This window comes from Falco naumanni, chromosome 5, assembly GCF_017639655.2.
Source record: "Falco naumanni isolate bFalNau1 chromosome 5, bFalNau1.pat, whole genome shotgun sequence".
NCBI classification, from domain to species: Eukaryota; Metazoa; Chordata; class Aves; order Falconiformes; family Falconidae; genus Falco; species Falco naumanni.
In genome coordinates, this window is record NC_054058.1 from 28,425,911 (window position 1) to 28,440,038 (window position 14,128).

At 43.2% G+C, this 14,128-nt stretch overlaps 1 protein-coding gene across 2 annotated transcripts in view; it reads left to right on the plus strand.

Moving 5' to 3' along the window:
* Positions 1–6,018: 6,018 nt before the first annotated feature.
* BRAF (B-Raf proto-oncogene, serine/threonine kinase) overlaps positions 6,019–14,128 on the plus strand; it is an 87,957-nt gene continuing 79,847 nt past the window's right edge. Inside the window, exon 1 of one of the 2 annotated variants that reach the window (XM_040593903.1) lies at positions 6,019–6,328. In XM_040593903.1, the coding sequence (XP_040449837.1) occupies positions 6,185–6,328 (144 nt within the window). In that variant the 5' untranslated portion in view covers positions 6,019–6,184. Of the gene's footprint in view, positions 6,329–11,703; positions 11,924–14,128 lie in introns of those variants that run through there. The other variant, XM_040593904.1, reaches the window with a different exon arrangement.

Here is a 14,128-nt window from a genome sequence, read left to right on the forward strand (position 1 = left end):
TGCATACTCACAGGAACAATGAGAATATAGGAACATGGTTTGGAGACTGTCCGAATTCCTATATGCTTGGCAGGAAGCTTGCCTTTATAGGAAAGACTAAATGTCTTGAGGCTTGTATTGTCTCAGTGGTAGTGAAGCTTAAAAGACAAGGACAGATTATGACTCTGTCAGCAAAAGACACTTATGTTTAAATATGTAAGATGTGTATGTGTATATTACAATATAAGTATTCATTTAAAAAGGTTACCTGTCCTATTTGACCTGTCACTGAAGAACAATAACTCCTAAAACTCCAGCAACATGAGGTATTGCCCTGAAAACCCATGACTGGTCATCATGTTCTCTCTGCTCCACATCAAAGCTGCAGTTTCTGTATTTTATTCATATTATAGATTTAGCCTTTTTGAGCTTTTAAAGTTTCCTTACTCCTGGCCAATACCAGTGCTAATGGACTACTTCTGCTCCGTAAAGACACTAGAAACTGAAAGGTGCAGTTACTATCTAAACTGTTATTAGATCAGAGATGTAGAGAGCTACCAACCCACCTGTGAAGTGCTGAAGAATCAAATTACAGCAGGTATTCAGGCCAGGGGAAGCTCAGCTAGCCTGGATATTATGAAGGAAAATCCGAAGACTGGAACATAATTGAACAGTCATTTTCTGAACAGCGAAGTAAGTTGTTTGAGGTGGTATCCTTCTCTGCCCTTTCCTGGAACTCACTCGATTGCATTAACTTTTTTTTTTTTTCCCCCCTAAATAGGATGGTTCTGAGTTATGCAATGTGATTGTTCACATTGGAATAATAATAATGTGAGGAATCTAAAACTATTTAGTCCTTAAAGCTGACCAGCTTATCACTATCCAACACAAAGGACTCAGAAATTAGATATCAGAACAAGCTGAATGCTTTAAAGCATTCATGATAAAGGATGCCAAGGTAACAGGAGGGTCTTGACTAATCTCAAATGTAAGATTTCATGCCAGTTTCAGTAAAGCACATCAGGCAGGAAAATCAGTGCTCCTTACTCCTTTGCTTCGCTATTTTCATCTGCTTCTCATTTCCTAGGGGAGCCACATCTTCTTCTCCAGTGTCTACTTCTACTACATCCTCTCTCCATCTAATCTTTTTCCCCATCCCTCCCCTTGAGATGTTGCACATACATTGCTGGACCCTGAAGTTACTACTCACATAAGCAAGGAAATGGGTTTGCATTTTATTCTTGCGATGCCGAACAATGTGCTGGGTGCAGAAGGGACCTATATGTAAAGTCACTCTCATGTCCCAGTCCCATCACCTCTCCTGCCCCCTGCCTCTCACACATTGCCTCCAGAGGAAAATGTTTTGCTTTTTACTTTCTGAAGGTTTGGGCTGTGGTTTAGGGAGAAAAGATCAACAGTTTTATAAATAATGACTTTAAAATAAATTATGCTTGAATAAAATGAGAACTATGGAAGTATTTCCAGTATCATTACAAGAATATCCAGAATACACTATGATTTATATATAAAAGAAAGCTTGTTAGATCAACATTGCTTTTAATGGTAGAATAAAAACTGAGTTAACCTGCTGGATTCACATTTCTTCTTTTTTCACTACCTCCTTTCTTCTTCTAGTCTCCACCCGTGCTCATCACTCTGCTCATGCATTTAAATCAAAGGCAAAGAGCTATGAAGTCTCCATCAACGGAAAAAAAATACAAATGAGATTGTTCAGCTGCCGAGTTCAAATCACCACCTGAATATGACCTAATTCCTCACTGAAGGTATGAATGTTTCAAGTTCAGCAGTGTCACAGAATGGTAAATCTCTAGAACTGGTTCCCGGGAAGCTACCAAAGGAAAAAATACATTGAATACATATGGTCTGTACAAGAATCGTTTATAAAGGGGGGGGGGGGGGGAAAAGGGGGGGGGGGAGGGGGAAGAAAAGCAGCCTTGCTTTCTCTGTTGCCTCAGACTGGAGCAATCAGACAGCAATCCCCAGAAATACAACAAGAGGTACGGTATATTTTTGAGTGGGATAATAAACATATAAAGGTGCTAAAGGGAAGTGAAAAAAATTTTCTAGGTTCTTTCCTCAAAAAATATCTTCTTTTCCTGGAAAGCAAAGTAATTTTCTTAAGTATGTATTTTTCTGACTAGTGATCAGAAGATGACTGAACTCTGGACAACAGCCTAATTTTTGCTCTGCTTCCCATTTTCTGGCCATGATAACAGGGAGCATGACTGTTTTCATTAGTATCTGTGTTCCATCAACATCTGTATATTTGCTATTAAGACTGAGAATTAATCTGACATATAAACTGTACCATTGCCTTCGATGCATGGTTGCGCACTTTCTCTTCATACTACAGCATTTTAAAGTGCTATGTATATTTTGACATACTTTAGAAAATCTGTAATTATTTTCTCATGGTATAGACATTTTAATCCAGCATTTTCAAATGTACATGGGCCAAGCGTAAATGATAAAATGAATGGGACAAATACTGTCTTTTCAGTGTGTGAAAAGGCTAAGTAGTTTTTGGAAATTTTGACAAACTTTGAGGGCACTTTAGACATCCAGAGTTTAAGTTGTGTCGAATTGTCACACCACTTTAAAAAATAAGTTTCTATTATCATACCAATATGCAAATTATATAATTTCTTCATTAAGAAACTGGAAAGCTGGGGTTTATTTTTAGATACTGTCTTCTATTGAAAGAATATATAATAAATGAGGCCAATATTGGATTTCATCTAATATCTCTTTTAGATATTTGCATTTTGGAGCATCTTGTTAAGATTAATTCTTTTTTGGGGGAAAAGGATAAAGATGTGTTCAAATGCTCACAATGAGACAGTTGCTGTCAAGTATCTACATAGTTTTTTCTACTGACTCATTAAAACATTGATCTCTGGAAGTTCAGTTGTTGGTTAGATCAGACAAATGTTCTGGTGGTGGGCAATCTAAGCTGAAGTCTTTGTCTCTTAACAGCTGGACTTGTTTTCTGATCTAAATTCAAATAAAAAAATTCTGAGGAGGATCAAATCCCAGTGCATAACTAAGAATTTGATGGGAGGTGGCAGGTTTTGTGTTTACAAGTATGCATTACCTGCTGCAATACCAGATAAACTGGCTATGCTGCATTGTAGGAATCAACCAGACAGTGCTCTACGTGGCCTACAGAGCTGACAGCAGAAACCAGTCTTTCACACCTAGGTTAAGTTTGATTTTGACCTATGTTGATAATGAAAGCTAGTCTCTCTAAAAGATGTTGACGATACCAATTATCAGTAGACAGGATGTCAAATCACCATGAAATAGTCACAGTTATTAATGATTTATCTTTCAACATGATGGATTAAGCAGAGAGACCAAAGATGCCACCATGTGAAGGAGTACATATCACTAAATGTGGATTCCCCCAAACAAAAGGAAAGTATAGCATGAACAGCAGATTTCTGCTCCTTCCTACACAACTATCTTCTCAACTAGTACAATGGTTTTTATTTTAGGTGGAACACTTTTATCTGACATTTGGGGTGGTAACTCTGCTGTGTTCCCAGATCTGTCATCAGTTGTCAATACTAGGGTTTAAAATTGCAACTCTTCAAGCGGAACATCAAGTGTAATAAGAAAATCTAGCAAATGTATTTTATGTGAGTGGAAATCTGAAAAAAATCAGAAGCTCAGGAGCAAAGGCGACACGCAAAATTACTAAAAACATTGGGAAAGGCATTGCAAGATAGGCTACTAATTCCACGGCTAGAGTTATGCCCCGAACATAAATTGCTTGGGGAATAAAACGAGGGCTATGACTGTGTTTTGTACATTGAGACTGAATTACCCCTTGCTATAAATTTCATTGAAATGAATGGACTTACTCCGTTAGTCAACCCATATTACTTACTCTATTGGGTTTTCCACAGCAGCCTGTGTGCTGGGAAAGCCATCTCGTATTACCTCTGCCACCTTTTCCTTCAAAGATCAGTGAAATTTGTCCCAGCATTTAGACCTCAGCATGTGTGTTATTTTCCAGAGTCTGTGTGCTTTTTTCACGACGATTACACATTCCCATCACATAGCAGGAATTGCTGATAATTATCCTCTTCATTAATGTAGCTGTTGTAGAGAAATTTCTAAATGTGGCCAGCTGCTTAGTTTGTAGATTTGATTCTGACATATTTGTGCAGCCTTTTTGTTGACTGCATTGCAGGCCACCAGTCGTAGGAAAACCTACGCTCCTATCTCAGGAAAGCATAGCCTGTCAGATAATAAATTAAAATCCATTGAAATATTAACTAGTTAATTTTGCTTACTTATATGTTCAGGAGATGTTTAATACTCTACAGGGAAGATACTCAGCTAAATGAATGCCCAAAGTTCCTTCCCTCCATACCACAGGGTCTGGTATTCCTGACTCCACTGTGGTTTTGCTGTGTACATACAGTAAATAGATGTTGCATTTATTTACCAGTTACAGCACTGCCAGTACCAAACTTAATTTGAATCGCTTTTACACACCGATGGCCTCAGTGTGAGAGGTGAAATACAAACTTCAAATCCATCATCATGGTTATTACATTAGGAGTTTGTATGGTTATGTACTCAGAGGTGAAGTGAAACAAAGATAAGGATGTTTGCACTTGCATGTTTCAACTTCGTATTTTAATTGACTACCATAAAATATATCAGGTTGTGATAGAACAGCCTTCACCTTCTCTGAAATGCTGTTCTTGTTAAGTTAGCTTTTCTTTGCAATGCATTAAAATACTGTTGAAGATTTGGTATTTATCACAAAGTCCTTTTACGCAAGAAAGCAACTTAAACCACCTGATTGAGTGAATGCTTTTTGTGTGTAAGTGGCGTTTCAATGGCTGTGGCATCCAGAGGTATCACACAGGTAAATTTTTTACTTTAAATGGGAGTACTGTGCCACTTTGGGGAATGACGGCTGTGGGCACTGGGGACACTGGGGGAGCAGGCTTTGTAGGGCAGCGGTGGCCGCCGGCTCCAGCTCCTCCTCATTTCTGCGGTGGAAGGAGCAACATTTCCCAATGCACCCCACCTGCCACCCCGGTTCCTCTGTCACTTGCTCCAAATGACCGCAGCCCACGACAGGTCCGGCTGTGGGAGCCCATCTTTTTTTTCCCCTGGAAAACCAGACTGTTGGGGAAGGCTGAGCATGTCCCGGCACGCAAACAAGGTGCAGATGGGATGGCCGCTCGTATTGAGGAACTGGGATCTGCTCCCAGACCTCCAGGTTGGACAAGGCTGGCCAGAGGATGAGGGAGGTGTTACGGACAAGGAAGGGCCCCCGGTTTCACCTGAGCTCATGGCCAGACCCTCGCCTTGCCCAAAGCACCCGATGTAAATAATGCACCCGCTTGCGGCAGCTCAGGGCCTAAACGCCCTCAATGGAGAAAACAATGTTTTGTCAGTATCAGCAATCCACTGTTTCAGTTGTAACCGGCGCAGGTACCACATCTTCAGACGAAAACGTGATTTTTTGGAAGTATTTCTGTCATTGTTGCGTGGTACGTGTCCGTGAGGATTTACCTCAAAGCTGCCACACCGTTGCTTGCCAAATGCTGTCAGCCGAGCGGGGGGCCTGGCGCTCCCCTCCCCCCGCCCCCGTGCCGGCACCCCCTCAGCCCGCACCGCGCCAGAGCCCATTTGCGCCTCAGCGCCTTCGGCACGGCGGCACTCCGGGCGATGGCTGAGGCCCGCGGCGGGACCCGCCCGCAGGCTCCCCGATCCCGGTGTTCGGCCCCCGCCAGGCCGCGTCTGCGCGGGCCGCCTCCGGGCTCCGCGCTCCCAGCCGCCAGCCTCCGCGCCCCCGGCTCCTAGCGCAGCGCTCAGTCGCGCCGCCAGGGGGCGCTGCGCCGCCAGGGGGCGGGGCCGAGAGAAGGGGGCGGGGCCCGAGCCCACGTTCGAGTTCCCAGGGCGACGGGTGGTCGCGCCGTGACGTCAGGGTGTTTCCCGGTGACGTCAGACTGCTCATGCGCAGTGGCCGTGGTGGCGATTCTGGGTGACGTCACGGGCCGGGCGTGACGTGACGGTGGCGCGGGCCGCTGGGAGCTGGCCGGGATCTGCGCTCGCCCCCCTCCCCCCTCCCACTACGGGTCGCGGCTGGGGGCGTCCCGGCGGCGGGGACGCGGCTCCCCCCTCCCCCTCCCTCGCCCAAGCGCTTCGATCCAAGATGGCGGCGCTGAGCAGCGGCAGCAGCGCGGAGGGGGCCTCGCTCTTCAACGGGGACATGGAGCCCGAGCCGCCGCCGCCCGCGCTCGGCGCCTGTTACGCGGCGGGCAGCGGCGGCAGCGGCGACCCGGCCATCCCGGAGGAGGTGAGGCCACACGGCGGCTGCGGCGGCCCCCCGCCCCCCGCCGCCGATCGCGCCCCCGCCCCCTCCGGCCGGCCCGCACCCGGGGGCCGCTGGCGGGTCCGGACGGGGCGGCGGCGCGGGGCTCGCCGGGGCCTCGCGGGGGCAGGGCGAGGCTCGGGGCCGGTGGCGGCGGGGATCCTCGCTCCGGGCAGGCCTCGGCCTTCTTCCCCCTCCGGCGGCGGGGCCGCCGCTGGCTCCAGCCGCCGCCGGTGATGCAGTGGCGGGGCGGGGAGGTTGCGCGTCTCGCCGCGGCCTCGCTCCCGGCAGGCAGCGCCCGGGGCCCGGGCCCGCTCCGTCCCGGGGGCGGCCCGTGCCGCCGTGAGGAGGCGGCGCGCCCGGGCCCGGGGGGGCTGTGGCTTCCCCCGCCGCGCCGCGCTCCGGCTGGGCAGGGTGGCGGTGGCGGTCACCGCCTCGTTTCAAACGCGCCCGGCTCCGCGCCGCTGCTGTCACGCTCGCTGTTACCTGGGGGCTGCGGCCGGCGAAGGTTTGGGGGGTGGGGTGGGGTTATAACCGGTTTCCCCCGGTGGTTTTGAAACGCTCGAAATACATTTTAAAAGCGGGGTGGGTACGGTTCCTGGGTGGCCGTTGGCCTGGCTCACTGTTTCTGCACGGGGAGTCTGAGGGGACGTTAACGGCCGGGGCACGGTGCGGGCCATGGGGGCGCCGGGCCTCTGGCGTGTGTCTCTCTCACTCTTCCCGTGTTGGGGGCACGTTACTTAACATCCCGATCCCACGGAGAGCGAGTGGTGCTCCCTGTTTTGCTGGGGTTCAAGTGTAAGTTCTTCATGCTTCTGAAACGTTTTCAGAAGGTGGGCTAAAATGTGCCTTAACAATGCAAGGTGTTTTGCAGATTCAAATACCATAGGCATCAAAGTCAGAACACATTGCCAAATGCCATGCATCAGGTCTGTTCTGGAGGTAAATACGGATGCCAGAAGCTTTGCTTCGTGTTTCAAGCCTTAGTTGGTGAAGATTATTTCAGCTCAGCTTTGCTTTCCTGAGCGTGCCTGTGTGATTAGTACCGGGCCTGTCCTCTGCGGGCAGAGTCTTGTGTCCCTGTGAGGTGCTGAGCCCACCAGGTCACAACTCCTTGCTGCTCTGGGGGGAGAGCCTCTTGCAGGGAAATGAGCTGGCTTCAATCATCAGCTCACAGAGGGATCCAGTTTGACTCCCAGCTAACCCGGAAAAGACTGTCTTTTTATGCATTTGATCTATTAATAGCATAGTGGATTATAGTGGAATTAATGAGTTAGAGAAGTTTGACAAGTACGAGAGCTCATTCTGGGTAGAGGGCCAGAAAGGAGAAATAGGGAATCTACTCCTGTCTGTGCTAGCAAGAGGTGAGATTGATTCCCTCATCCTGAGGAGCTACTGGCTTACTTGCTGAAGGCAGGCAAAACTTAGCAATATACATGTATTTGCACCTAACCAGCAGGGTGATCAGTTGCTTTCAGTTACGCAAGTTCAATCTTAACTTTCCCTAGTAAGGAGAAACTCTCAACTGGTTGAGAAATCTAAATACCTAAAGAGTGGGCTTTAACAAATGCTTTCTTTCAGCACCAAAATTATGTTAATAAGCTTTTTGCTGACTTAACGCCTAGATTGTGTTGGTGCAGCTGTGCATGGAACTGACTTTCTCAGTTATTTCTGCCATAAAACCAAAAAACAGATTCTGTGGAATTATTTCAATAACTAGTTTATATTGTGGCCCTAGAAACCGTAGCTGAGTAAATAAACTGCAGTGCAAGAGAGAGGAGGGGAAGGCATGGCAGGAGGCAAGAATGTTTTTTTAGAAATCAATTTTCTTACCAAGGGAGGTGTTTGTGAAACTGCCATAAGTCACTTGGCTGTCAAAAATGCTTTAGCCTGTGTCAGTCATTAGATTTGACTCCAAATGCTAAATTACATAGCATAGCTGCTTCTCCTCCCGCCCTGAATATCTTGCATCCCTATATGAAAGGGAGGGAGGGAGAGGAGCAGTCTGGTGTCTGGAATACCTGCCAGCCAGAGAGATTGGTACGTTGCAAGTATGGGTGCATATGTTCAAGGTTAGAAAGTGTTTGAGGGTATTCTTGTGTTATTTAAAAGCAAACTTCTCATACATTGGAAATACTGAAACACACAGGTCTAGGGCAGAGCTGGTGGTAGAATTTTTATTTTCTGATGTGTTTTTTTTCTTCAGTTAGCTAGTACTTCCTCAAGTCATCAGTAATTAAATTTTGTTTACTATGTAAGTACACCTATTACTTCATCTAAGCCCGTACTTTTAATAAAGTTCAAGACCAAAAAATTGCTGATTCAGTTAAAATGGAAACTGTCCTTAATACTAAAACAAGTCAACCTTTAGTGTAAATGCAAAGTGACATAAGTCAGAAAAATACTGAAGTGCTTCTGACTGACTCATGGCTCTAATGCAAGTACGTGTCCTAGTGTTGTGGTTCATTCCTTCAAGACAAGGTAAATCTAAGCCTAAAAAGTAACCTTGCTGTGAAAGCAAATCAAGGAGCATCATCTCACTTATTTTGAGGAAATACCTGGAAATCTTTTCATTCCCTGCAGCCCTGATTTCCAGAAGGAAAACCTTCAGTTCTGTACTCAGTTTCTAGTTCTAAAAGAGGGGAATGGACAAGAATTTCTGACAGACCTTGAAGTAGTCTTACACAAACTTTTAAGTTGGAGCACTCTGGTAAAGGAGGTATTCTGTGTCAAGATAGTAATGGAGTGCTCTGTGTTGGTTACAACTGCATCAGTGTCACTTACAAATTCAGGGTTGGGATTTTGAAAAGCAAATTTAAGTAGTGTTGTTCAACTCATGGACAGTTTTTGATCAAATAATGAATTTACTGCTTTAGAGGTTGTTTCAGTAGCCTAACTGCTGATACTAAAAATCTTCTAATAATTAAGTTATTTCGTAAGAGTGTAATAATTGCTGAAGCTTTTTTTTTTTGTTGTACTCCAGATTAGTGAGAGTAGTTGCCTGTGCACTCATATAGTACATTTAGGAAATGGGTACTTATGGGAGAGATAGTATTTGAAAAGAGTAGGAGCAAGTGAATTTTGCATAAATTTTCCTCTTCTGCTTTACCGTTGAGTTGCTGGTGTTGGGAGGCCTAGGATAAGTGCTGGTGTCCAGAGGCACGTAGATTGGCTTCTTCCCCAGGATGAATTCTCAGGACAAGAGATTGTTTGGATGGAAGCTTTTTGGAGTATTACAGGGTTGTTGATATAGTAAGGAGTGTGTGACAGCTGGGAGGAAAGGCTCTTGTTCTTGTTGCTAGAGATTATTTACACCAATATTAAATAATTCAAATGGGATTTTCTGTACTTGGAGCTTTGTGCCCTGAACTTCTCTTTGGAAGACAAAAATAGCTTTGGAGGTTGTGAAGTGAGGGCTTCACTGAGCTGTTCAACGGTTGATCATTTTCTAGGTGGCAATGCTGAAATTTATCCTGCATGAATATTAGGTATATATTTAGAAACCTTAATCTTTCAAAATGATTTAAGAAGAATAATAAAATGCATAGAACAAAAACGTGTTCTAACCTTATGATATAAAGTAAGTAGTAGGTTCTCATAAAGTAACATAAAAAGAAAAACTGAGGTGGTCTTCGTCGCAATAGCATTTAGGGAATCTATCACGCTGAGTATTAGAAGAACTTTTAAGTTTCTCTTTCTCTGAAGAGTTTACAATTAAACGTGCTACTTATTTGGAAAGTTGAAACGATGCAAGCATTTTTTTACTTCATTGCTTTTGTAGTTTTGGGAATACATTTGATGTTGAATCTCAATTATGTTTCATTGCATTTTTGTTCAGTGATTGAGTTAACTTTATAGCCTGTCAATGACATCCTATTTAATTGTGAGGACGAGTTAAACTTTAGCTACATTATGCTTCATATCCAATAATATTCTGCAGGAGTATATTTCAAAAGAGAAGTCAAATAATTCTTCTGTTCTGCATAACACAGGAAAGGCCTTAGCTGAATACTATGTCTGACTTCAGGTCACAGCTTCAAGAAATGCACAGGCTAGCTGAGGTCAGTCTAGAGAAGAACGATAACAGCGATCTGAAATCTGGAAAGTCAGAGCTTTGAGGAAGGACTGAAAAAAACCCTCAAGCTGTTTAAAAAAGAAATGGAAATTGTCAAATCTGATGCAAAGAATGCAAATAATCCATTCTCCAGGCTCGTGGTGATTACTGCCAGTGGTAGTGAGTTTAAATGGTAGAAGAGGAGATGGTTTCGCATTACTGTTAGACCTTTTTCTTTATGAGTAAGTATAGTGAAGCATAAAAACAGACTTTCTGAACTTCTTTGTAAAATGTTCAATAATAGGTTCTGTCACCTCCACAGGCAAATACATGTTGGGAATGAAGTTCATCCAGGCGTAGAAAAACTGATGACTTTGATAATATTTTGTCTTTTTTTCCTTAGGCTTTTTATGATTTTTTTGTGGCAATGTAGATCGAGCATTAGAACACAGCCTTGAAATACTTGAGTTTAGTGGGGATATTAAAGAGATTTCTGCTTATGATGCCTTTCCCAAAAGGGAATAAGATTAACGGCTCTGTCCTGTGGTAGCTTGTTTGATTACAGAAAATTTGCTTGATAGAGTAGTAGCTTCCTCTGAAAAGTTTTGATGTCTCAGGAGGCTTATTTCTTGTCTGTTGATATTTGCAGACTGATTGGGTACAAAGTGTTTGATACTGAGTTTTTTGTTAATTTTTGTTGTTAACTTAAGCCACCAATGCTATTCCCATTTGTATTTTGTTGTAGTTGTTAAACTCAAAAGACCTCTTACTTTTAAAGCTGTTCTAATAATATCCCTCTTGACGCTTCTTAGCCAGGAAAGACAATTCTTTTGTTGCATGCAGTTAAAAATACTGTAGACATTTTTTTAAAGCAAACTGGAAAACAACAATTTCCCTAAAGCTCCAATATTCCACTTTGGTTTGTTACTTTGCAGTAAGTCTGTAGTTCTGTTTTATTAATTGTTTTATCTATAGAAAATTTGCATGAAATATTTTGGAGGGAATGTCAATTAGAAGGGAATATAATTTTATTTGTACTTCCAAGGGAAGCAATAAAAGGTTTCAAACAATCATGAAATCACTAATCCTCTTCCAGTCCAGCCTTACATTAGCAGCTGGTTTTGGAGAAACTTTCTGGCCAAGTGTAAGTTGTACATAAGCTTTATTTTCAGTTGCATCACTTGCTTTTGAAGGGTGGTGTAACGTACAGTGTAGCACAAATGCTGTGTCATAACCATAGTCCCTAACGGTTGATGCCGCTCCCTGTCACTGCAGTTACACTGAAGTCAATCAAATGGTGCTTTGCCACCCAGAGGGAGAGCCTTTGCTGTTTCCTGCATCAGGCTGCTCAGCCAGATCTGCTCCCTTGTGCTGACTTAGTACCACATAGGTCTTTTCTGAAGTTGATACAGCTCATTAATGCTGAAGAAAATTGGCATCGCTTTTGCTGGGTTATTTTTCTGCAAGCTTAGTGAACTGAACGTCTTCAACATTCAGCACCCAATGAGCTCTGAAACTCTTGTGAGGTAGGAGACAAAGGGAACGTGTTTAGGGGGAGTAGTGGTAGTATGGTGGTTTCCCCTATCCCCTCTCTCTCTCTCTTTTTTTTTTTTTTTTTTTTAAGATCATCTTTGTCCCATAAAACTGTATAGGCCTTCACTTTTTATATTTGAATGAGAAGTCTTGTTCAGCTGAGGCTTCCTTAGCTGGACTTGCCAGGTTTGGATCCTGACATGTTAGATCTTTATGGTTGTGACCTTACCGTGCTGGATTGCTTCTGAGCATAGCTTTCACCGAAATATGATTACATGACATAGTTTTGCCGGTATGCCAGGGATGTGAAGGTCCTCTGTGATCTTCTTGTATATTAAGTATACTTTTCCGGCAGCTTTGACCATGAGAGTTCTAGAGACAGTATTTAGTTTTTTGAGGTGTGAGATGGTTTTCGTAATTTTCAACTGTTCACAAACCTCTGTGTGTGAACGCAGTTATTTTCTTATAGCTAGTGCAGGAGGATGCAGAAGTCAGCGTGCAGGATATGTACTTCTTTGCTTTGGCTTTTTTATTGCAATTGCTCTTGAATTTTTGGGTGTACAATGGAATCCTCCTCATCTTCCCTCCTGCGCACAGCTTCTTTCCAAAATGATGAAATACATATTTATGCAACTGATTTCCTCTTCTGTGGCTAATGCTACCAACAAGGCTGCTTGATGCAGAATTACATGCCTTTTTTTTTTTTTTTCCTCTCCTGTTTAAATCCCTTGCTGCAAGTGTTTGGCTTGTTACTTCACCTTTTTAGTATTTGTGTTATTTTGAAGGAGCAGTAACAGTGCCTTTCTTTATTCTGTTTCTGATGACATTTTATTAACATGTACCCTAGCAAAAAAGGGTGAAACAGCCAAAGATCTAATTTTTAATTCCCATTGTCCAAAGGTCCTCTCAGTTCAGTTAGTTTTCAGGGAACAGTGCTGCTGGCTGTCATCCCACCATGACACTCCCCAACCAATGTGAGCATTGAAGATCACAAAACAGTCTGTGCTCTCTTCAAAATGAAGCTTGTCATGCAGTGCAGGTATAGTGCTTGGTACCAAATTAATTCTGCATACTATTGATATTGAATTCAGGAGATCATAGGGAGTGTGTTGGGCACTGAAGGAAGCTTTTGTTTTTCCAAGGTTCTGATCAAGTGAAATATTTTTGTGAGTTTTCCCAGTATACCAGCACAAAATTTAGTGTGAAGAGGCAATTCAATTTCCATAGGAAGGGTACCAACTTGCTTTAAAACCTTTTTTCTAGGAGGCAAGCAAGTGAGGTAGTTAATGAAGAAAATGTACTTACTGTTTAAAAATGTGTTGCTTAACTAAGTGGCTGGGATTATTTTTTTTTTAACCACAAAAAGGGGTATACCACCTCTAATATCTTCATCTGTTCTGTAGTGAGGCCCCTTAAACAGTATCTTTATTAGTAAAGCTGGTGTTAAATGTACTTTTCCATCTTTCCCAGTGTTGGGTTTTTTTCAGTTTTCTAAACTAGATGGTTCTTTTCACCATCCTACCATGGTAGCTGTTGTTTATTGGTTTGGATTATTTTTATTTTTTTTTTAACTCTCCAACTCTACAATGAGTGGCAAGGAACCAATTCTGCGTTTAAAATTGTTTCATTTTTCATGTTGGTATTAGGGTTACTAAGGCAGCATGGTCTGCTGAGTAGAACATAGAATGCCGTTTAGGAGAATGTGGTTTCTGTGGCAGTTTCTATTTGTGACTGTTTTCTGTGATTGGGAGCAAATCACATTTGCTCTGGTTTAGGTTTTGAGACCTGTTTGTGATAAAAATGGGATACCTTAGTTACTTTATTGGATCACAGGTACTTCTAAACAAACAGAATATATTTGTATTTGACTAACAGTTCCAGCTGTCTACATTTTCTAACCAGCTGTCAGGAAACACATGCACTGTGTAGTAATAGTTTAGTGGTGGAATATTGTGAAGTGTGTAACAAGTTATTTTATGGATTGAAAACTAACTGTTAAATAGGTGCTGATTATCTTTTCTGGATAGTCTAATTAATTGTGTGCTCTGGCAAGGAGAGAGCAGAGTAAGTTCTGTAGTTCAGCTGAGACTGAGTTCATTTGTTTTGTCATTTTAATTCATGTGACCCAAGCCGTTTAAGAGCTCTGCTTGACTAGTGTTTTCTTCTTATTATTGTAATTAGCTGGTTGGCTGCTTGCT